Source organism: Colius striatus, chromosome 20 (genome assembly GCF_028858725.1).
Source record: "Colius striatus isolate bColStr4 chromosome 20, bColStr4.1.hap1, whole genome shotgun sequence".
NCBI lineage: Eukaryota > Metazoa > Chordata > Aves > Coliiformes > Coliidae > Colius > Colius striatus.
The window spans coordinates 1423720-1447272 of NC_084778.1; the positions used below are offsets into that span (position 1 = coordinate 1423720).

The 23553-nt window shown below is 57.6% G+C and overlaps 3 protein-coding genes across 4 annotated transcripts; all 3 read left to right on the forward strand.

Annotated features, from left to right (window-relative positions):
* The first annotated feature begins 3255 nt into the window (after positions 1-3255).
* On the forward strand, positions 3256-5430 carry DYNLL2 (dynein light chain LC8-type 2). Its single transcript, XM_010206147.2, has 2 exons — positions 3256-3408; positions 5032-5430. Exons 1-2 carry the CDS (start codon positions 3256-3258, stop codon positions 5167-5169), a joined length of 291 nt encoding a protein of 96 aa, XP_010204449.1. The 3' UTR covers positions 5170-5430.
* A 9169-nt stretch (positions 5431-14599) lies between these two features.
* On the forward strand, positions 14600-18895 carry SPACA6 (sperm acrosome associated 6). Its single transcript, XM_062012644.1, has 9 exons — positions 14600-14798; positions 15058-15162; positions 15479-15547; positions 15726-15749; positions 15836-15913; positions 16443-16546; positions 17345-17498; positions 17778-17928; positions 18437-18895. The coding sequence occupies exons 1-9, from the start codon at positions 14600-14602 to the stop codon at positions 18543-18545; spliced, it is 993 nt and encodes a 330-aa protein (XP_061868628.1). The 3' UTR covers positions 18546-18895.
* Positions 18896-19778: 883 nt separating this feature from the next.
* LOC133627340 (fibrinogen-like protein 1-like protein) lies at positions 19779-23475 on the forward strand. Of its 2 annotated transcripts, none has more exons than XM_062012106.1 (3): positions 19779-20040; positions 20594-20722; positions 21431-23475. In XM_062012106.1, exons 1-3 carry the CDS (start codon positions 19974-19976, stop codon positions 22057-22059), a joined length of 825 nt encoding a protein of 274 aa, XP_061868090.1. In that variant the 5' UTR covers positions 19779-19973; the 3' UTR covers positions 22060-23475. The 2 variants fall into 2 exon arrangements, with proteins under 2 accessions (XP_061868090.1, XP_061868089.1); XM_062012105.1 differs by having other exon boundaries at positions 19782-20040; positions 20591-20722.
* Positions 23476-23553: the final 78 nt, after the last annotated feature.

The following is a 23553-nucleotide window of genomic DNA, read 5'->3' on the forward strand; positions in this document are numbered from 1 at the left end:
GCGCGGCGGCGGGGCGCAGAGCGCGCGGCGCGGCGCAGGGAGCGGAGCGGAGTCGGTCCGGGCCTCCTCCCACCTCCTCCTCCTGCCGTGCCTCGCCCTCCCGGGGTGGCCCTGTCACTGTGAAGGTGAGTCGGGCCTTCCGTCGGGCCCGAGCGGCGGGGGGAACCACCGGCGTCTCGCCCGCTACCGGTCGCTTCGTCTGCGAGGTGGCGGCGGGGCCGCCCCGGGGGAAGGGGGTCGCGGCTCCGGCCCGGGGGCAGCTCCCGGCGGGGCTCGGAGCCCGCAGCCCGCCCCGGCCCGGCGGCCTGGCGGCGGTGCGTTGCCGGCCCCGCTCCGGGCAAGGTCACTGCGGCCTCGGGTGCCCCCGGGGCTCCCCCCGTGAAGGTCACGCCGGGCTCCGCCCTGCACATGCGCCCGGCTCCTGGGGGCGGCTCCCCGGGCCCCCTCCTGCCCTGGAGGGGAGAGGGCTGGACCGCACCCCCTTCCCAGGCCTGTTCCGGCGGTGGTGGGGGAGCGGTGGATGCTGGGCTTGGGCCTCATCTTACTCCTGGGGTCCCATCCTGCCTGGGGAGAGAAATGGGAGCTTCTCTCATGCCCACCCTAAAGCTGTATCTTGTCCTGGGGAGGAAGGAGTGAGTGCTGAGCTTGAGCATCATCCTTCTCCCAAAGCCTCATCCTGGCCTGTTGGGGGAGTGGTTGGGTGCTGAGCTTGGGCCTCATACTCCTTCCAAGACCTCATCCTGTACTGGTGAGCAAGAGGTTGGATTCTGGGTTGGGCTCGTGCTCCTCTTAAGGCTTTATCCTGCACAGGAGGGGCTGCTAGGGCTGTGGTCTCCTCCTCAAGACCCCATCCCATCCTGCCCTGAGCTAGGGAAAGGATGACTGCCAAAGCTGTACTCTTACCCCTTCCCCAGCCCATCCAGCCCTCAGTGCTGGGGCTTTGTGTTTTTCCTTAGAGAGGGACAGACTTGAGTGGCAAGATGCTGAGGGGGGCAGCTGTGATCTTGTGGCTCAAGGATAAGATGTGTATGTGGTGCTGCTGGGCCGTGTTTCAGGGAGGTTGCTTCTGTAACCCTGTGGGTGAATGGGCCAAGCCCAGAGCCCTGCTCCGTGTCGTTGAGGTGGGTGGATGGGGTGAGGCTGGGAGCTGCTCCCTGCCCCACAGCCAGTGCAGGGGACTCTCCCTCCAGCAGCACAGTCACCTGCCAGCCCCTGTTGCAGTTGGCTGGTGAAGGATGCTGTGCCCTGGAGCAGTGCGGTGCTGGCAAGGGCAGGCTGGCCAAGCACTTGCAGCTCTAATGAAGGGTAATCATCTTCTCTTTTCTCTGGCGCTGTTGGGCCTCGGCAGCACGGGCCTGCACTGAGATGCTCCTTGCCTCAACAATGAGGAAGGAAGATGCTTTTTGCAGGTCCCTCTGTGGCTGGTTATGTAATGGCAGATGCCCTCTGAACTCAGTGTGTGAAGGCACCTAAAGAGGCTGTCCTGGAAGAATGACCCACAAGTGAATTTCTTCTTCTTCCCTTTTCCTGTGGGCCGGATCCCCAGAAGCCTCTCCCAAGGAACTGCCAGATTGCTGCATAGTGAAGCCAAATCTACAGGCAGTTGTTTGGGCTGTTCTGAGCTGTCTTGTCCTGGCAGGGCTTCTGGGCCCCAGGCTAACACCCACTGGCTTAGAGCACAGCGTGGAGGGGAACAAACAGCCTGGAAGTGGCTCTTGCAGAGCTGTGGCGGGGGCACGTGCTCTCGGTGTTTGAGCTCAGTTTCTGTCACTGCTTCTGATGCTCTGAGTGTGTGTTAATAGCAGTGCTCTATTAAACATGCTACCCAAAACGTGTCAATTAAGGCTGCAGCAGAAGTCTTCAACAGCAGGCAGGGTGAAGAATTGAGGTATTGTAATCATGGGGCTGCAATTATGTAACTGGATTCTCTTTCTCTCTGGATAGCAGGCTCCTTTAATTGCTGTAACAAAGCTACTCCTTCAGTTTCCTGGGCCTGTTCCAGGAGTAGATGGTTGCAGCAGATTTTCCTCACTCCTCAGTGGAGCTGAATATGTGTAGCTTCACTATTTCAAAACATGCTTGGTAGTATCACTCCAGACTTAGAGAGCTCTCAAAGGACTTGGGGGAACTTCCTGGTGCTCTGCAGGCTTAACTGGAGGCACTCTGTGCCATTAGCAGGTTTATTCCCACAAAGTTTGAATATGCCCTGGTAAGAGCTGCTGCCCAGGTGAGCAGCTGGGGTCCTCCAGCACAGAGCTTTGCCTGTGCCCACAGGTAATGTGTCCCTCCTGACCAGCATGATGTGTGCCTTGGGTTGCAGGGGCCTGGGGCTCCTTGCCCAGGGCATATGTCATGGCCTTGGCTTGAAAGGTTGCAGGGCTGGAGTTGCCAAATCCCTGTTGTAGGCTAATATGAACTGCCCTGGAGACCTCTCAGTGCTGAGAGCCTCCCTGGAAAGGCTGTGGCAGATCTGGGTGTAAATGGCTTCAGTGACTGGTGGGAAGCACCTCAAGTAGCTTAGAGGTGCAAGGGGCTTTGTGCTTTCCTAAAAGTCCTGAGCAGCACTAGCTTGCCAAGTTCTAGCACCTGTGTTCGGAAGCAGGGGGAGGGAAAGGAGGCTGCTTTGAAGGCCTAGGTGTGGTAGGGTTAACTTTCCCTGCCCCTGTCTCCAGGCTGCAGTGTGTGTTGATCAGTCTGTGGCTCGTCAGACCAGCTTTGTCCCTTGGGCAGCTGGAGTCTGGGTTTCAGCAGTGAGGTGAGGGAGTGGTGCTGGGGCTGAATGTGGAACAATGCTCCCTCTGGGCTAAAGCAGCAGCAGCAACTCCTGGCATGGGGTGGAATACAAGCCCTGCTGCTGTTGGTGTGCTCCCTCCCAGAGTTGGGCAGGCTGGGATCCGGGGCCTGTGCCACCCCAAACTGATGCTGCCCTAAACCAGAGGTGCACCTAGAGGACAAATTTGGCTGTAGCCTATTGATGTATAGGAGGGCTGTGGCTCTGCAGGTCTCCTCCTGAGAGTGAGTTTCTTTGTGTGTGTGTTTAATGCTGATGCTGATGTTGCCCTGTCTCTGATCAAACCTCCAGGCACTGGAGGGTGCTCCAGCTCTGAGGGGCACCTTAGCCGCTGTGGGCTCCCCTGATAGTCACCCTGGCCATAAGAGGAGGTTGTAGAATGAGCTGTGACGCAGCCTGCCATAAAGGACAACCTCTGGTGCACAGGGAGCTGGTCCTGTCTGGGGAAGGGATTAAAGACACCTATGTTCTGCCTTAGGTTCACGATGTCTGACAGAAAGGCCGTGATCAAGAATGCGGACATGTCCGAGGACATGCAGCAGGATGCTGTAGACTGTGCTACACAGGCAATGGAGAAGTACAACATAGAAAAGGACATTGCAGCATATATAAAGAAGGTAACCATGGGGTGAGGGGGCTGCTCTGGCTGAGACTTCCTGAAGCTCTGAAGTATGTGTGCCTGTCGTGAGCCTGAGTGTCTGAGGCTTCACACTGGTGTGTTTGGAGGGAGAAGATGCTTTCTTCTTGGCTTCTTTACTGCTGTTCCCAAAAGGATGGAGTGTCTTCTCCAAGGTCAGAGGAGGGCTCTGGCAGAGCAGGGCCTGGTCTGTTGCTCTGGAAAGCTCTGAGCAAGCAGCACAAGTGCTGTCCCTCTGGATTTACCACTCTAGAAATTGCTGGCTACGGGCTCTGCCTGGGACTCGCTCCATGGATGCTGCAGCTGGACTTGGGGTCCCAGTGCAGGGTGGGATTGTGCTGCTGTTTCAGAGTGGGCTGGTGTGCATGACTGTGTCCTGGCTGGGGGCTGGGTGATGGTGAAGAAGATGGGGCCTTGTACTGGCTGGTTGTGAAAGTACTGCTTTAAGAATAGAGCAAGCAGCTTCCCTGGCTTGTGAAGAGGTGTTTCCCCACTTGCAGGAGCCCATTCACTTCAGTGTCTTGCTTGATGACACCTGGGGAGCTGTCAGTTCTCCCTGTAGCTGCTTCTCTGAATGGTCAGGCAAAGAGTTTTTGAAGGAGGAAAGTGATTTCATAGGCAGTGCAGTCCTGGCACCAGGCAAGCTTTTGGGCCTTGCTTGTAATCCAAGATCAAATGTGAAGGATTCAAAGGCGTCTCCTAACCTCTCAGATCACTTTGAGGCAAGACATCCCAAAGTGCTTGGGCCAGTGCAGCTTGTAAAGTGAGCGAGTGCACCAGAAGGCAGAAGCTGGCCTTTGTTTCCTGAGTGTGCTGGGAGGAGGGAGGTGATTTGATGCACCTTCCTGCCCTGGTGAGAAAGGCTTTGCTTTGCTTCAAACGTTACCTGCAAAGAGCTCAAACTGTCTCGCTGCTCTCTGAGGACTCACATTGCTTTAATCTTGAATGCTGGGCCTGCTCTTCTGTCTCGGGGGAGGGAAGAGTGTTCTTGGGAGCTGTGTATTAATTGGATGGAAATGGTCTTTAACCCTATCTTACCTGCTGAGTAGGAAAAGACTAATTATTAAGCCAGCATTCGGCTGGCTCCCCTCTGACCTCTCAGGTCTCCACGTGCTCTGTGGCCTGTGAATTTGCCTGCTCATTCCCCAGCAGATTTTCTCTCCTGCATGTGGAGAAACAGCAGAGGCCAGACTTCCCTTTCCTTTTTTTAGGTGACCTTTAAGATCAAATGCCTTCCTGGAGCAGACATGCCAAAGTCTGTTTGTGAGTGGGTTTGGAATGGGAGAGGAGGAGCATTTCCCTGAGTGTGCCCACACACAGGGGGTGTGGCACTGTAGCAAGGAGAGCTCTTGGTCTGCTTTCTGCCCTGGGCTGATGGGTACCCCAGGCCTCAGGAGGTGATTTGCTTGTGTTGGATCCTTCACATGATGTGGTGCAGAGGTCTGGTGGTCAGTCACTTCCTTAATAACCAGTGGGGGATCTAAAGATGCTGCAGGTGGGAGGAGAGGTGATAGTTTGTGAACAGAACCAGCTGAGAACTTGTGCTTGGAGCTATTTTCATGTGGGCTTTCCTGGCCTTAATGCCTCTCTTCTCTTTCTTCAGGAATTTGACAAGAAATACAACCCAACTTGGCACTGCATTGTTGGCAGAAACTTTGGCAGCTATGTAACACACGAGACAAAGCACTTCATCTATTTTTACTTGGGTCAGGTTGCAATTCTTCTCTTCAAGTCTGGGTAGGAAGTAGGAGCAAGTGAAACTTGGACTGTAATGCACTGATGGCTGAAGCCACGACTCCCTTTACCATGGCTGTGCCGCTGCATGGACTGTAATACTGTATTTAATGTGTATATGTTGCAGTAAAAATCTACTTCTGTTTAGTTGCCTGAGGAGAAGGCAGCAAGTTTTTGTTCCTGCTTTTTTGGTTGTATTGCACTAGGAAACCTGTAAATGCTTAAACCATGGCCTTTACGTGGGAAGAAATAAAACTATTCCACAACAGCTCCCTCAGTGGTTAACTCCTTCTTTGAGGCTGGGAAAGCTTCCTTGGGCAGGCCAAAAGCCCCTGACTTCCTTACTGAGTTCTATTAGACTGTTAATCTTGTGAGGAGGAGCAAAAGCCAGCGTGAGCCTCTGTACCCACCCTGCAGACTGTAGAGAGCTGGCTCTCCCAGTAACCTCAGTGCAGGTACTTAGACCTTCCCTGAAGGCTGGTGGGGTGGCTCCTGATTCTGTGGCTTTCACACACAAGTTGAACTCCCACCTTGGACTGTGACAAACAGACTCTGAGCTGGCACCCTCGCTCTTCTCTTCCAGTGCCCAGCACTGTATTTTTTTGTCTCTGCTGAAAACATTGACCTAGACTTGTAAAGCAACTCAGCCTGGTCTAGAAGACTTCAACAAACATCCCCCTCAGCTGCTGCTTTGCTGCTGAGAGCAGCATCCTGTGGCTGAAGTCTTTAGACCTCGATACTGAGATCTAAAGCCACGTGGCCCACCCCAGAAACGGGAGCAGGATATCAAATTGGTGACTACTGACAACAGCTCCATTGGCGTGTTCTTAGCCAGTTGTCTCAACACTGCCTTAACTTGATGCTCTCCTTAAAGCAAGCTAGTCATGTGGAAGACTTGTAAGTGGCCACTGTCTCCTTTGTTTTATTCTCTGTAGCTGATAAGCTGTTTCTGGAGGACTCTCCTCCACGGTCTGACATCTGCTTTTGTTCTTAAAGCACAGTACCAAGGAGTTAGATTTACATGTGATGTTTGTGTGAAGGAAACTCATGTGACATCTGCTTCAAAGGCAGACAAATGTCTTTGGTCTCCAATAGGTTCAGCAATGATGTTGTCTTTAGTATGTACTGACTCTTGGATTACACTGCAGGAAGTTCTTTGTATCTGGGTGTGGAGAAGTGCTGTGTGATGGGAAGGAAATGCCTGGTGCTTGGCACAGGTCTGTGTATTGTCTGGGAGCTGATGCACAGGCAGTGTCACCAGGCTGGTGAGCCTCACTGGTGTCAGAGCTGGATGTGGTGCTGATAAGTCACTGCTGGAGGAGAAATGGCTTGATGACCCAGGCTGACCACTTCCTGAAGTAAAAGTCCTTCTTGTCTCTGTGCTAAATCCAAAGTATGCCTGGTTTTGTAATATTGATAGAACAATGTTGTAACTAGAAAGAATGTAGCTGTCATACCTTCATGTTGATGGAAATGTCTGGGCTGGGGTGACATGCCTTGGGCTGCCTGGGGCACTCTCGTGGTCTTGTGTGTTCAGAACTCCGCTCTGGAGCTGAAAGGAGAATGTTCTGGGGTTTGTTTTTTTTCCCAAGCATGAGTCTAATGTGAAGCTGTTCACAGTCTCTGTGGAGCAAGGTCTGTTCCCTTCATAACTGCAATGGCTCAAATACCATTTATTTTTTTCAAACATTAAAGGTGAATTGACACATTTAAACAGCCTCCAGTTTCTTCTTCATTACCAAAAACTGCCCTTGTCTAGAGCAGTGAGCTCTCAGCCCTGGAAGATGCTACTGACCCCAAAGAAGCAGGTCTGCAGAGGGAGGGACTTGACCTGAGGAGTGTTTGTGGCTTGTGTGCTGGTGCTGACTGCAGCCTGGTGGGAGTGCTGTGCTCAGAGCAGGGCTGGAGAGGAGTGTGTGCTGCTGCAGCCCTGCTGGGATGCTCCTGTGCCACCTATCCCAGGCAGGAGGGCACTGAGGCCGACCTGAACGACTTCAGACAAACAGGACTAGCATGAACCAGGGTTCCTGGCTCCTGGGAGCTGTGAGGTGTGTCCCTGCTTTGTAGGAAAGTAGATTTCCCCTTCAGGCTTCCTCCCTGTGCTCAGTGGAAAGGTGAGTCCTGAAACTCCTGCTGCCTGCCTGAAGCTGGTGTGTGTTTAATGCCTCATGCTGTGGGGCCTGTGGGCTTGCCCTCAAACAGCCCCTCTCAGCTTGCTCCTGTGCAACCTCCACTTGGGCTTGTGGCCTCCCTGGTGTTCTGGAAAAGCTGTGGGGCCTTCCCAGCCCTGGTGGTGTCTCAGCTCTGTTGTGGAACAGCAACACGAGCCCGGGCAAGGGGGAGAAGCTGAGCTGCAGCCAAGCATGACTCATGTGAGGCAGCTCTGAAAGGAGCTGAACCTGCAGCTCCCAAGCGAGCAGCAGAAGGGCTGTTACACACAGGCCATCTGCTGGGACCTGCACCTGGCAGTGCTGGAAAGCAGAGGTGGCTTCTGCTTCAGGGAGAGCTGGGAGGAATGCTCCTCCCTCCCTGGTCCCAGCCAGCCTTTTAGCTAGGAGTGTAGTGCTGGCTGGGGTTCTGTGCTCTTAGCCAGGGCTGGCTTAACCCTGCATCTCTCAGGAAGCCCTGTGGGGTGGGGGTGGCCCATCCCCCTTGGTGTACAGGGCTCTTGGTTAAAACAAGGAGCAGAGTAACCGGCTCCTGAGTGCCAGGTGCAGCCCAGCAGGCTGCCAGCCCAAGCCTGAGGTGCAGAACCTGTGTCCTGGGTTCCATCTGTGGGGAAGCATTCCTTCCAGCCCCTCAGCTCTGCTGCTGCTGTAAATGGGTGCCTGGTGGGATCTGGAGGGAAGACCTGCTCTGGAGCTGGCACACACAGAGGGGGTTTGGTGCTTGCCTGGACGTGTCAGTGCAGCAGGAGTCCTGGTTCAGGCCAAGGAAAGGCAGCTCTAGCTTCCACCTTGGGCAATGAGGCAGTGAAACTGAGCCCTGCTGCCCTCCCCTTACCCCCTGCCATGGACACAGGTACTGCACATCCTCAGCCTTGCCCCTGACCCAGCTTTTGTGTGGCCCTGGGCCTCTGCAGGATACCAACTGGCTGTAGTTAAGCAGCGAGTCCCTCTGTGGCTGGGATCAGGGGGAGGCTGTAACATGGAGCTTTCCCTCCCTGCTGCCTTCCCCTCCTGGTCCCCAGCAGCTGTCTGACACAGCTTTGGGCTCTGACTTTATTTCCACTGCTGAGCTTCACTTTGCCTCCAGTTTCCCCTTGTTGCAGGTGTCCTGGGGGCTGCCTCAGAGCATCAGCTGCTGCCTCAGAGCACCGGTGCTGTGCTGGAGGGGCTGGCAGTGTCCCAGGACGGTCGCTCAGCTTCAGCGGGGCACCAGGTTACTTGGAAACATCTGGCTGTGGGGCCCTGAGTGGAAGGTATGTGTCTGAGGGGGAACATCTGGAGAAAGAAACTGCTTGCACATGTGCTGTTTGCCTGTGTGCTGGGTTCTGGCTGCAGTGGCTCGTGGCTGGGTGAGCCTCATGTTGTTTTCTCTTGTACCAGCCAAGTTATTTGGTTCCTGGTGTCGAGTCTTTCCTCCAGGTGTGGCCTTAGCCCAAAGCAGAGCTTTGCAGCACTGGAGGGCAGACAGGCTGGGCTCTGGGTGGCTGTGCCCTGTGTGTGTCTCCCTGGCATTGTCTAGGGTTCATTCCTCTGCAGAGGGAGCGTGGTGTAAAGCTGCAGGAGAAGGTGTGTGGCCTTGCTCCCTGCCTGCCACAACGCTCTTCCCTTTTCTCTGCGACTTCCTGGGACTCTGAGAGGGGACAAAGTGCCATCCTTCCCACGCTGGGCATCCCTCCCAGGGCCTGGGCCTTGCAGGCTGCCCATCAGTGCTCTCCTGCCCTCCCAGCCAGCAGAGCCAGCCCGTGGCACTGCCGCGCCAGTGCCGATGCGCCCAGCACGGGGAAGCAGAGCCTGGTGCTGGCAAATGCAGTTCCCACCAGCCACCTTCCCTCTCCCAGTGCTTTGGCAGGAGATTTGAGGTGAGGAGAGAAACTGTGGGAATCGTCCTTGTGTGGTGTGCCGTCTGTGGCTGCGAATCGCTGCGAGCCGGTGCCACGTGCTGGGGGGAGCAGGGCTGTGCCACCCCTGCCCACTGAGGTTTCCCTGCTCTGTTCTGTTTATTGAGCAACACTTGTACCACCCTTTCCCAGCCTGTGACTCACAGCAGCGCTGTCTGTGCATAAGCCCTGTGGCTTTATAGATACAGGAGCTGCAGGAGCCAACTGTGTTTATTAAAAGCTGATCAGATGTTTCCTCCCTCGAGGCAGCGTCTAACTGAGGCTGAGTTCTAACTCATTACCAACCAGACAACTGCTTATCATCAGGTCAGTGCCTTCAGCAGCCCTGCTGCTAGTGATGGCAGGCACCATGCTGCTCCCACACCCAGCACAGTGGGGTCAGAGGGGAGCTGCCCTGCCCCTTCCCCTTCCCCTGCCAGTGGCCTGAGCAACCCCTGGACACAGCTCCAAGCTCTGGTCTGTGGCTCAGCAGGGTTTGGCCCTGGCTTTAAACTCAAGGATCAGCTTTGTCTGGCCCTTGTGCAGCTCCTTTGCCCCTACCTGTGGAAGGAGGCTGCTGCAGTGGCCTCCCAGGCTGCATCTTTGTCCTGGTGCTGAGGACTCAAACGCACCAGAGCTTGCTGTGGCTTGGTGGAAAAATCAACGGTGGGCCAGCTCAGCAGGCTGCAGAGGTGCCCTGGGAGCGCTGCCAGGGCTGTGGGTGAGGTGGGACGTCCCTTGCCCACCGGCCTCTGGAGGGGAGGCAGCAAGGAGCGGGGCCAGCTCTCCCCTCACTGGCTGTGGGGCTGGAGGCCTCTTGGGCTCAGTCAGCCGCTGTCCTCGGGCGCTGCCGTCCCTGCCAGATGCTGTGGCATCTCTCCACGTCCTTTGTTCCCTCCCTTGCTGATGCCTCCGTTGATTTATGGCCGTTGCAGAGCAGCCCGACTGCAGCTCAGCTGCCAGCCCCGGCCAGCCTGCGCCCTCAGCCCCAGCCCCACAGCCCGGGAGGGTTCTGGGGGGACGTCCCAGCCCCCCACGCGTTGAAAAGCCCCCGTGGCCTGTCAGCTCCTCCCAGCCTGGCTGTGAATGAGGGGCTTTCAGGGGGAGGGGATTGCAGTGGCTGCATTCAGGAAAGCATCCCAGGAATGCAGCAGGGCCGTCCCTGCGGGTGAGCCCTGAAAGCCAACCTTTGTTCCCACAGCCTGAGCCCCACAGGGACAGGGCTGGAATCTCCAGAGCTGGCTGTGTGCTCCCCACCCTGGGTGCTGGCAGGAGGGCTCTGTCCTGGCTTACCCTGGCCAGGGGGAGCAGCAGTGAAAGGCTTTGCCCAGGGCTCAGGGCAGCTGCCTGTGACCCAGGCTTTAGTCCTGTGCTGCTTAAGCCGAGTCAGAGGGATGGAAATCCCTTCTTACACAGATCTTTTTCCACTGAGTGTTTGCTGACAGGTTTGGGGTTTAATGTGACACCCATCCTGCTGGCTCTGGTGGCAGCAAGGGCTGGAGGGCTGACCCCAGGGCTGCAGCCTGCACAGGGGCAGCTGGCACCCAGCCTGGGGCATGGCTCTGCAAAGACGTTCCTGCCCTGTGTTTGTGTGTTGAGGAAAGCCCAGAATGCTTCCACAAGGACAAAAACCTCTTCATAAATCCAGCTCTAAAAGCCTTTCCTCTAAGGGTCTGAAATGACCCAGCCAAAAGCATTTGCTGCTCCGTGGCCTGGGGTCAGCTGGGATGGGCTAAACCTGGAGCCACTTTGCAAAGGCTCCGTCTGAAACCACAGCTCGTGCGGCACTGAGGGCTGGCACCGAGCAGCCCCCTCCCAGCAGGAGCCTCACCCAGGGCTGCAGGGGCTCTCTGGACCTTTCCTCTGTGGAGCTTAGTAGAAGAAAGCCATTGGGTGACTCAGCAGGTGTGCCAGGCCAAGGCTTTGTCACTGTCCTCCAGCAAGGGTGATGTGCAGCTGAGGCAGAGCCTGGGCTGGCTGAGGATCCCGCCTCACTCGTATTTTATGGAAGGTCATTAATCAGTGAGATGTGGTGGCTCTGGCACCAGGAAAGGCTGTGCAGTAAACAGGGCAAGGCCTCCTGCTCCTTTGGGACGTGGTCTGAGTGTGAGCTGCAGTCCCTGCTCCAGAATGCCTGTCATTGTCTCTCAGCTGCCGGCTTGGGCGGTTGCAGACGGTCACAGACTCGCAGGCAGATACAAGCAGCAGCTCAGTGAAGGCAATTAACGTCCCGTGATCATGACAAGCCTGCTGCTCTGTACAGCAGCTTCAATCTGCATAACTTGCCAAGATGTAGGCTAGAAACTCAGACAGATTTAGCATTTATTGAGTGACCCAGCAGAGCTGCCTCTTGCTGCCTCCAATGGTTGGCATCTCCAGCCCGTCTGGGGAGGGGAAGGAGAGCATCTTCTAGAACCCATCCCTGGAGAATCTACAGCAAAGACAAAATGATGCCCATGAATTATGCATATGAATTATGATTTCACTCCTATTTTTGTTGGGATTAGCTCATGTTTGGTGTGCATCCCTGGCAGGCTGCTGGCAGTGAGCAGAGCACGTCCCTGCAGGTGGGCTGCAGAGCTGCTGGGGCTCCCAGCCCCGTGGCAAGGGTAAGGATGGCAGCCCCTGCTCCTTCCCCCCGCTCAGGTCTGGGCAAGTAGTTTTTTTTCTGACAAACACACAATGGATGAAAACAGATTGGGGTGTAAAACTGAAAAAGCCAAGTGTGCAGGATTTGGTACAGAGGGAGAGATGTTTGCAGGCTCTGCTGTGCCCCAGGCCCCCAGCATCTCCTGGAAACACCCCAGCATCTGCCAGCTCTGGGGAGATAAAGCCCAAGGAGAGGAGCCTAAGGGGAGGCAGCAGCAGTGTTTTCAGAATCTCCACAGCAGCCTCAGCTGCAGTCCCAGCACACAGCTCAAGCCAGCAGGCCTTCCAGGAGAAACAGCTCAGGGATACTGGGCTGGGATCCAGGGAGGCTGGTGACCCCCAACCCACAGGCTCTCCTCTGTGAGTAGGGGCTCCCCCTGCTCCTTCAGCCACCTCAGGTCTGGGGTAAGTCGTTTTCCTGGTCCCATGTCCTCAGCACAGCCAGTCTCCTGCTCTCTAACCCTGGGCAGTGGCCTGAGCAGCCCCATGGCTGAGCACAGCCCAGCTCGTGACACTGCTGTGCAGCACATGGCAGTGGGCTGCAGGCAACACACCTTGTGCAGCCAGACAGGCTCCCCTGGGTGTGGGAGCATGTCAGAGGAGTGGGGGGTTCCCTGGCTCCAGGTGTTTCTCCTCTGCTTTGAAGTGCTGCTGATGGGAAGTGAGAAGCCAGTAAATCTGGAGTGGCAGAACCAGCAGTGTCTGGGACAGCACTGAAACTGCTGGAATCCCCACCTGAGATCCAGGCTCCCAGAGCCATGAGATTAAGATGAACTCTCTCCACTTTGCCTTTTACAGGAAGAGACACAGCTGACAGACCTGAAGGAGGAGGCAGGAGAGAGCCAGCAGCTGCCAGGTCATCACTTGTCCAGTCAGCAGGTACCTGCCGTGCCCTTGAGCTCAGTGTCGTGGCTCCTCTTTAGTTTGGCAGCTGTCACCCTCTGTTACCAAACCACCTGCCTGCATTTCTAGGATCTTATCCATGGATTCAACAAGAATTATCAGTTTCTGAGGTCTCTTGGGGCCCCTGAGAGCAGAGCAGCTAAAGCAAGGATCTCAGCTGAGCTGTGCTCACACCACGGTGAGCATTTCCCCTGGCTGGGGTGTCTGCTGGGGGGCTGCAGGGAGCTGGGGTTGTATCTGAGCTGTAACCAAACAGGGCTGTGTTGGCCTGGCCTCAGCCCCACTCCCTGGCACCCAGAGGACTGAGGATTGCTCTGCCAGTGACAGCCTGTCCAGGGCACAGCACGGTGCTGAGCTGTCCTGGGGCCCGGCAGCACCACGGCTGGTGGGACCCAGCCCAGGTGGTGCAGCCCAGGGAGAACACTTCTTGCACATGTTTCTAAGCCAAATGTGGCTCCTGAGATGAACAGATTCCTCTGCAGCCTGAGGAACTGCCCTGTCCACGCTCTTCCCTGGGACCTCAGAGGGAATGGGGAATGCAGTCCTCACTGATGAGCTCTGCAAGCACCGGCCTGACGTGGTGTGTTCCAGGGCAGGTCCCAGAAGGCTGCTGCTGCCTTGCTTTCCCAAGACATCAGCTCTGATGGTTCATTAAGATTTACATTTTTAACAGTATGATGTTGGTTAATGTTGGAGGATGTTCCTACCATGAATGGAACTTTCATAGACTGACTGGGGAAGAAAGGGACCATTTTGTGTCTCCTACCAGATGGCTTCAACCAGCTGCTCACTCCTTGCTTTGAACTGTGATTCTAATGACTCCTCTGTCCTTTGAAGTCTGCCTCTGAGCTGCTGAGCCAGATGTATTTGCATGATAGTAGCAGAGCACGTTTCACAGTCCAGGACTGCTATTTACCCTCCTGGCCACTGCAGGATGCTTGGATGCTTGCTGTCCTTCGGGGCTGCTGGGGGGTGAGTAGATGCCAGGGCTTTAGCAGGCACCACTAACGTGTTGTGGTGTAACATCACTGGCTTCAGTGAAGCTGTTCCCTAAACCCAAGATGCCTTTACTCAGCTCTCAGCTGGTGTTGCTGCTTTATAAATCCCTGCAGCAGTGTCAGTCTGCTCCCAGGCTCAGGCTCAAGCGGGGGCTGCTGGCAGAGGCACATTTCAGCACTGGTGTAAGAACAGAGGACGAGAAGCAGCCAGGAGCTTTAAATATGTATTAAGAAGTTATAAATACATGAAATCACAGAATAAAATGGTGACAAAAAGAGCAAAGCAACAAAAAAAAAGTCCCTGAGTGTGGGTTTGGTAGAAATTTATGGAAGGAGAATGTTGAGAAGGCAGATTGACGTTCCTGGCTTTGAGATTTCCAACCCAGCTCCTGCCGTGATCCTCTGTAGAGTCTCAGCCAAGCCTTCCCTGTGGGAGCACTCCCTGCAGGCACCCAGAGCACAGAGCAAAGCACCACTGCCCTGGCACTTGTCTGCCTCTGCAAAGCCTCTGTGCCCAGAGATCTGCTGGCACCGAGGCTCTGAGGAATTCAGACGCCTAAAGAGGGAGGATTTGGGGACACCAGGTCGTGTAACAGGCAGGGACTGACAGGAGAGGATTTAGAAAGACCAAAAGGAGGGATTGGGAGCCCCTTCTCCAGCCCACACTCCCCAGGGTATCTCAGCAGGAGACCCAGGTGTGTGGGACCTGTGCAGGAACCCCTCTGTGCCCTGGGCACTGGGCTCCACCTGGGAACCTTTGTGTTGCCTGGACACCAGGCTCTGCCCAGGAGCCCTTGTGTTCCCTCAGGACTCGGGCATCTGGGCACTGTGCTGTGGGGACCATGGGGTGGTGGTGGGTGCCCCTGCTGCTGGCATCCTGGCTCCCTGGGGTACAGCCCTGCCTGCTGTGCTTCATGCCTCCCCTGGACCGGTCACGGCTGTGCCGCGACGTCACCACAGCCCCCGTCGAGCACCCCCTGCACCAGCGCTGCCTCGAAGCCCTTGTCCAGGCTGCTGTGCCCTTCAGCTCTGTCACTGTGGGTATGTGATGGGACCTCGGGGGCCCTGCCCAAGGACCACCCCCCTCCTGCCTGACACCTCATCCCAGTGAGGACCCCCATCCCTGGGAACCCCAACCCTGAGCATCACCCAGCCCTGAGCAGGTACACGCTGGGGACCCAGCAGGAGCACCTCGGGGATCCCCAGGGATACCTCACCCTTCCCAGGGTCCCTCAACCCTGAGCAGGGCTCCAGGAACCCCAAGAAACCCCCAGCCCTTACTGGACCCCCCCTCCCTGAGCCTCCAAACCCGATCCCATCCCGGCGCCAGGGGCGGAGCAGCGCGATGAGCTTCGGGCCATCGTCAGGGACAACCTGCAGTTCCTGCACCTGGAGAAGGACACGAGTGAGTGGGATGTGGGATGTGGGAGGCAGTGGGGCCAGGATGTGGGGCACGGGGGGTGGGATGTGGAGGCCTCGAATGGGGACTGTGGTGAAAGGCAATGTGGAGGTCTGGGGGCTGTAAGGGGGTACCTGGAGAGCCCTGAGGTGTGTGAGCTTCAAGGTAGACAGCTTGTGGGGGTTTTGGAGGGGGTACTCGGGGATATGGGACCCCAGGATGGATGGGTGAGGTTGAGGCGAGTTGTACAGGGGATCTGTGGGGTCTGGGGATCAGGGAGGAGGGGGACTGATGTCTCACCTGGACATCTTGGACACCCCAGAGCCCTTTAACACGTCTCTGAAGGAAGCTGTCGACACAATCTGGGCGAAGCTGAGCAAGCTGGAGGAAGGTACGTGCCAGTGGGACACCTCCCAGGCTTCCCACCTTGGGAGACTCCTGGGACCCCCACTCTGGGCATCAAAACCCCCAGGAACCTCTGGGCTGGACAGGGGCTGAGCCCTGACAGCTCACCACAGGGACATGGACCCCCACTGAACCTCAGTCTAATGCTGTTTGCTCCCTGCCAGCTCCAGCCTGCATCCCACCCTGTGGTGAGTGCCCATCCCTCTGTCCTCCCATTCCCTGTCCCCTAGCTCATCTTCCAGCCCTCTGGGACCAACAGGTCTTTGTCTCTCAGGGTACCAGCCAGCTGCCCGTGTCTACCAGTGTGCTACCTGTCGCCTGGTGGACTGCCAGTTTCCCCTGGACTGCCCAGGTGTGTAGCCACCGTAGCTGGACACCTCCAGAGCTCTGGGGGAAAACCTTTCTCACATGTGGACAAGCCTGCTGGGCCCAGAGGATCACCCAGGATCCCAAATGGGGGGGGTGGGCAGGGCCCTGCAGAGCTGCCCCAGCCCCTGCTAAAGCAGCTTCCCCTGGCTCAGGGGAACAGGAACGTGTCCAGGTGGGGTTGGAAGGAGAAGGAGCCTCCACACACTCCCTGGGCAGCCTGGGCCAGGGCTCCCTCACCTCAGCACCAAAGGACTTTCTCCTTGTGTTTAAGTGGAGCTGTGTGTTCCAGCCTGTGCCCATCACCCCTGGCACTGGGCACTGCAGAGCAAAGCCTGGCCCCATCCCCCCAGCATCTGCCCTTTAGAGATGTACCAGCATTGACAAGGTCCCTCTCAGCCTTCTCCAGGCTGAACAGCCCCAGGAGCTGCAGTCCCTGAAGCACCACACACATCCCCCCCTGCCCCCCATCCCCTCCTGGAGCAGCCTGTGAGCTGCCAGGGCTGTGCCCACAGTGCAGGACGTGTGGGCAGCAGCAGCTGAGGCCATCACCCTGCACTGCCACGTGCCCTTCGCCGCCCCCCGCGACCTGCCCGTCACCTGGATGTTTGCCAAGGACGTGAGTGGCACAGGGGGGTGCCAGGGGGGGTGCAGGAGGGGTCTGGCTGTGGGTAGCAATGCCCAGGGGCACACTGCTCAGCGTGAGGGCTGCCAGGGGGGTGGCTTGCCCAGCAGGTCCCTGTGCTGTGCAGGTGAGCTCTGGCCTGTGTGAAGGGGACTCAGGTCACTGCTGTGCAGTGGGTGAGGGAAGAGGCTTCTGGGGCTGCTCTGCTTGTGCATCCCTGTGGGCACACCTGGGACGTGAGGGCTGTGTGAGCACGAGCAAAGGGGATGAAGCACGGAGGGGAGGTGCTGCAGGGGCATCAATGGGGGCCTTTGGGTGCCCCTGCACACTGTTTGGGGTGCCTTTGGTTTTCCCCTGCATGCTATTTGGGGTACCTTTGGATGCCCCTGCACACTGTTTGGGGTATCTTTGGGTGCCCCTGATGCTGTTAGGGGTGCCTTTGGGTGCCCCTGCACGCTGTTTGGGGTATCTTTGGGTGCCCCTGCACACTGTTTGGGGTGCCTTTGGGTGCCCCTGCACACTGTTTGGGGTGCCTTTGGGTGCCCCTGCACGCTGTTTGGGGTGCCTTTGGGTGCCCTGATGCTGTTTGGGGTACCTTTGGGTGCCCCTGATGCTGTTTGAGGTGCCTTTGGGTGCCCCTGGTGCTGTTTGGGGTACCTTTGGGTGCCCCTGATGCTGTTTGAGGTGCCTTTGGGTGTCCCTGGTGCTGTTTGGGGTACCTTTGGGTGCCCCTGGTGCTGTTTGGGGTGCCTTTGGGACCAGGCTGCGTTGCTGCCTCCCCCCACGCCGCAGCTGCGCACACAGGACCTGTCAGTGTTTGAGGAGCTGCAGGGGGGTGCAGAGGGACCTCTGAGCCTGACCCTGCAGGACCCCACGCCAGGAACCGTCGCCTGTCGCCTGGGAGCCCTTTCTGAGCCCTTGGCCCGCAAGTACTTCTACCTCAACGGTGAGCCCAGAGCCCCTGAGTGCCCTGGGGCAGTGGGAGCCCAGCTCTGGGGCCCCACAGGACGGGGGGTGTGGGGCTGTGAGCGGGCTGCCAGGACAGCGTGGGCACTGCCACCGTGCCACAGCTGGGCTGGAGCAGGTCTGCCCTGCTGCCTGACTGCTCTGGGGACTGTGGGGGGCGAGCAGGGAGCCCCAGAGCCTTGGTCTGGTCCGTGGCCGATGCCTGGGGTGCAGTGTCCCCTGGCCCTCCCTGAGCCCCGGTGTCTGTGGGTGCCCACAGTGACAGCGAGGAGCGTGGAGGCAGAGCAGGCTGTGCAGGCTCAGCTCAGGGCTGTGCTGCGCTGGCCCCAGGGCAGCAGCTCCCCCCACGGCCGCCCGGGGCTGGGGCTGGGGCTGGCTCTCGGCTCCATGGCACTGGTGCTGCTGCTCATGTGAGTCCTCCTGAGCTGCCAAACCTGACCCTCCAAACCCTTGTGCTACAAGTCCCTGCAGACTCCCCAGTCCTCCTGGACCCTCAGACCCTCGGGATTGCTGATGTGAAGGGCCCTGGGTGCCCGAGGGACGCCAGAGACCGCCAGCACTCACAAACTCCAGGGCTCCTGGTTCCCCCTGGGAATCCCAGTGTCCTCTGGCCCATTCCAGATCCTCTCCCTTGCTCTCAGGACCATGCCAGGTTGTCTGGCTTCCCTCAGATTCCCTCATTGCCCCTGAGACCCCGACACTTTCCCCCACTTGCCCCAGAACCCCCCTATGCCCCAGTTACAGTCAATTGACCCCGTTGCCCCCAGAGTCCTGCACGTTCACCCTTAGACCCATCGGTTGCTCCAAGGACCCCTAATTGCCCCTTGGGCCCCTGAGATACCCCATGACCTCCCCCCACCCTGGCTGGAGATACAGGGGCTCCTCCCCACTCTCTCCCTTCCTCCTTCTGCCTCCCAGGGCCACCTGGCAATGCCAGAGACACCGAGACCCCAGCGACCCCCAGACACCCCCCAGCCCTGGACAACAGGGTGCCCCAGAGAATTCCAGCAGCCTGACTGTGCCCTAGGAGAGCTTGGCACGTGGATCCACCCCTAAGGGCCAACACCTCTGCAGTTGCCTTGTTTGCATGGGGGTGGCATGTGCAAATGAGAACAAGTCTTAAACCAGAGCAGCAGAGTCCTCCAGATGTGGCTGGTGCTGGAGGCAGAGATCTGCTGGGGCTGGGCTGGCACACAGAAGTCTGTGGGCTCACATGCAGAAACACAGGAGCAGCCCTAAATAATGCTTGGTCACTCCTGTCCCTGCAGCCAGCACTGGAGGACAGTCAGATTGCTACCTGGAGGAAAGCTTTGTCTTCATACTGATGTACCCAAGGTGCTCCTGTATAATAAACCTTTGCATGCCACAGCCACTGCAGATGCCAAGGTCCTTCCTTCTCTCACTCTTTACCTCCTGTCTCCTTTCCTGCCACTGGATCACCCAGCTGACTCTGTTTGGTGATTTGGAGAAGCTGCTGCTGCAGATCTTCAGACATTATTTCTGCAACAAAACAGCCAAAGAGTGGAGGAGCAATGGCAGGTGGCTCCTGGGAGCAACAGCAAAGCCCCTCGAGCTGTCATCAGGGTATGTCCAGTGCCCTGGGTGGCCTTTCAATGGACTGGGACTGATGTCAGGTGTTAACAGCAGCTGAAATGAGCCAGCAGCGTGCCCAGGTGAGCAGAGAGGTCCCTGCTGCCCAGCACCTGCCTGTGGGGTTGCAAAGGGAAACAGGGTGCTGAGAAGGCAGCGAGGGCTTGGCCAGCTTGGCAAATAAGCCCTGAGGAGCATCAGAGGCACAGCAGAACTGTTCACTGGGGTCTGTGTGCACTCACCCCCCCCCCATGCATTCTCTTTCCCCAGATGCCACTCTGGTCTCCTCCATTCTCTCTGTGTGCTCAGGCTCCTGTTACCCTCTGTGGACCCTCCATTACCCCTTTTCCCTTTGGAGTGCTTGTGGGGCCTCTCCTCTCCCCTCTCTGTGCCTTGAGATACAGTCCCACACCAGCCAGCCTCTGGGGGTCTCGGGGCTGCTCTGACTCCCCAGCAAGAGCCAGGCTGGGCTTGCCACAAACACCTTCAGCAAGCTGCAGTGGGGCTGGTCCCAGCCTGCTGCAGGGAGGGAGGTGGGCACAGCCTCGGTGTTTGCTCTCAGCTGGCTGGTGACTGGCAGTCAAGTGTTTATTCACTGAGCTGCACTCTCCAGAGCTCCCAAATATGCTGTTCCCAGGGGAAATTCCATCCCAGGAGATAAACACTCACAGAGCCCATTGCAAGGGCTCTTGCTGGAACAGGGGGATTCTTTTCCTGGCAGCTCAGGAAGATATGCACAAGAACCACAGGCAACTTCATCTGGGCTCGTGTTTTCTAAGGCCACAAAGGACACCCAGCCTGAGCCCCTCCTCCTGCAGAAGGGGGTAGGACCTGCTCACCCCACCCACTGCAGAGGGGACTACAAATGCTCCCCAGAGCTGCAGCCCCACAGCTCTGCAGGCCAGAGGGACCTTCCCACCCCAGCACCATGGGTGAGTACGGTGAGGGAAGCGGGCACTGCTTGAGAGCTGCTTGGGCACTCCCTGGGCACCCCTTGGGCACTCTCTGGGCATCCCTTGGGCACTCTCTGGGCATCCCTTGGTAGCACAGGGCAGGGCAGCCCAGCCTCTGGGTGCTGCTCCTTGCATGCTGATGGGTGGGGAGCGGTGTGGGTGCCCTCTGAGGGCACACATTCCCCTGCCACCCCTGTGAACACCAGCAGCTTCATGCCCTGCCTCACCCCAGCCACTTTCTGCTTCAGGGCTCAGCAATGAAACTCGGCTGAGTTGATTGTTGGTGCTTTTTCCCCACCCAAAACTCTCTCATACATGACTTTTCCAGAGCTGGTCCTGGGGAAAGGGCAGTTTTCTCTCCCCCTTGGCATTTTGGGAAGCTTCCAGCCTGCACAGAGGAGGCTGGTGCTGCCCAGCGTGCCTGGGGCACGGCTCCATCTCCACTGGGCAGTGCTGGAGCTGGGGCATCTCCCACCTCTCTGGAGGGAGGGTCACATTTCATCTTCTCTCCATTTTTATCCCTTTCCAGCAGCCTGGTGCCTTCTGCTCGTGTCTGTGCTGGTCTTGGCTGCTGCCCCAGGCCACTCCACACACAGAGAAACCCGAAACACCTTCCAGAAGTCTCCCTCTGACCCTGCTGCGAGGGCTCTGCAGACAACCAGTAGGTGCTGTCACCTTCAGCCCTGGGAACAGCCCAGTGCTCTGGGCCAGTGGAGGCTTAGAACAATGGCACTTGAGAAAGGGTGTGTTGTGGCTCCTTAGATCCAAACCCCACCTCCACAGCATACACAGGCTGGGCAGATGTGGCACCAGCCCTGGGCTTGGCTCAGGGAGGGGAAGGAGCTCAGCCCATTGGCAGTGTGACCTTCACTAGGAGGGTGGGTGTAAGGAGGTGTACCCAAGGCAGGCAGCAGTGCTCTGTGTGTCTGCAGGCTGGTGAAGGTGTCTTTGTGCTGGTGAAGGTGTCTGTGTGCTTGTTCTTCTGCTCTTCCCTCAGTCACAGGCACAGGCAAAGTCCTCTTCACCTTCCTCCCCAGAGTGACCCTGGTTTAGTGACACAAACCCCTTTTCAGGAGAGCCAAGGGAGCTCACTGGTGTCCATGGCAGTCTCCTGGTCTGATACCAGCATAGCCCAGTGGCTCTGGGGCCTTTCACTGGGACTGGCTGCTGTTAGGTGTCCCATCTAGAAGAGGAACAGAGGGCTGAGGCCAACTCACTCTCCAGCCGAATGCATTGACCTCTCTGGGCTGGGACAGCAAACCAGCCCCTGGGTTCTCTGCTCAGATGGCTCTGTGTCCTGCCACAGGGTGAAATAGGGTCTGGTCCTGGTGCACAGGCTTTTGTTCAACCACCCTCTCTCCTGCTCCAGGCTGGCCCAGGGACTGCAGCGAGGTTCCCAGCGGCAGCCCCAGTGGTGTGTACATCATCCAGCCCGTGGGACTTCACCCCATCACGGTGTTCTGTGAGATGAGCGTGGCAGGGGGCGGCTGGACCGTCATCCAGAGGAACCACCAGAGCACAGCCATCACCTGGGCCGAGTCCTGGAGCACCTACAAGCACGGCTTTGGGGATGTGCACGGTGAGTTCTGGCTGGGCAATGAGTACATCCATCAGATCACCAGGCAGAAGGTCTACCAGGTCAGGTTTGTCATCTGGGACGCCTCAAACACCATGAAGTTTGCAGACTACAACCTCTTCAGCGTGGATGATGAGTCCCAGGGCTACAGGCTGAGGCTGGGAGTGTACTCAGGCTCAGCAGGGGATGCCATGGACTCAGACAACCCCAAGAAAATGCACAACAACATGAAGTTCTCCACCAAGGACCGGGACCAGGACGCTGCCCGTGGGAACTGTGCGTCCCGCGCCGGGGGCGGCTGGTGGTACTCGGCCTGTTACTCAGCACAGCTCAACGTCAGGGGGGGCATCACCTGGGGCAGCCTGTGCAGAGGCACCTGCAGAGCCTCTGCCATCCTCATCAAGCCAGCTCTGTACCACTAGTGCCCCTTCCCCCTCCTGGCTGCGCTGGCCAAGCTGGGGGTCAATTGGGGGGTCCCTGTATAGCAAGAGCTGTTTTCTTTTCTTCTTCTCTTGGAGAGCAGCAAAGCTCCCTGCTGGGCCTCTGCCCTTTCACCTGTGCTGGGTTTCCAGGGGTCATTACAAGTCTTTAGAAATGCTGCAGTTTTCAAGCATGTTCCTTCTGGGAGAAAAACAACCCCAACTGTGCCCAGACCCTTCAGCTCCAGCAAGGTCCCACCCTCTGCTCCGTGAGTGCAGGGAGACATCAGCCCGTCCTGCCCAAGCTGCCACATCCCTGCTGCAGCCTGTGCCCATGCTGCAGAGTCAAATCTGCTTTTAGAGCCTGCACAGGTATGTACAAACATCCTTCATTCCTCCAGGGGCTGCTGCCAGCTTCTTGCCAAGAGCAGAGCTGAGGCTCCTGGTGCAGGAACAAAAGGCTTCCCAAAGGAAGATGTTTCATTAGACCCAAATGAGGAATTCAAGGCAAAACTTTAAATGAAAGAAGAGGGATGGATTGCAAGCTCCAGGGATCTTTCAAAGAGGGAATGCAGCACCACATGGCCCAGAGCAAGCACTGAAGGCAGGAGGGAAGCATGAGGTCAGCTCAGCCCTGCCTGGAGCTGACCTGAGACAGCAGAGCAGGCCAGCAGCATCCTGCCTTGTTAACCTGTGAGTGCTGGGCCTGGCCTTGGGAGGGAGCTGCAAGAGTGGGCAGGGAATAAAGGGACAACAGCACTGCAAGGGCACAGAGCACTGCGTGGCTGGGGCAGGTTCAAGAGCTCAGGCAGCCTGGTGTGGCAGGGACCCCAGAGCCTGGAGGGGCTCAGCCTGGGGCTGTGTGGACTCGGTGGTGGGGGGTAGCTCTGGCACTGGGCAGCTCAGCAGGTGGCACTGGAGTCGGGGAAGCTGCCAACAAATGCTTAAAAGGCTTTGATGATAACCAAGTGCTCTGTCTGTAGAAGAAAAACAAAGCAGTAACTAATTCCCTTTAGCTGCTTCTCCAAAGTAACTCTGCCCTGACCTGAGAGGTCACAGGGGGTGAAGCACAAGGAGGGACACACGTAAGCGGGTGAAGCTGCTGGGACGCACCGGCAGCAGCGGGAGTGTGTGTGCTGGGGCAAAACCGAGGAGCTCATCCCGCTGACAAGAGAGGGAGAGCCGGGAAACCCGCAGAGGAGAGGACGGGCACAGCGGCTGCAGAAACACGGACGGACACCAGATGGCAATGGAAGACCATGAAATAGTGACGGTAGAGCTGGAACGGGCGTGTTTAAGGCAGCTGCCCCACGGCAGGCGTTGGATAATGCTGTTCTGACGCTGACAGTGAGTGTCCTTGTGCCCCGTTTGCTGCAGGAGCCCTGTGCCCCCAGCGCTGCATTAAATACCTGCTCCAAACCGCTCTGTGACCGGGCTTTGGCTCGGGGTCCTCCCGGCCTCGCCTCGCTCCCACGCAGGGGGGAGGGTTTGGGGGCT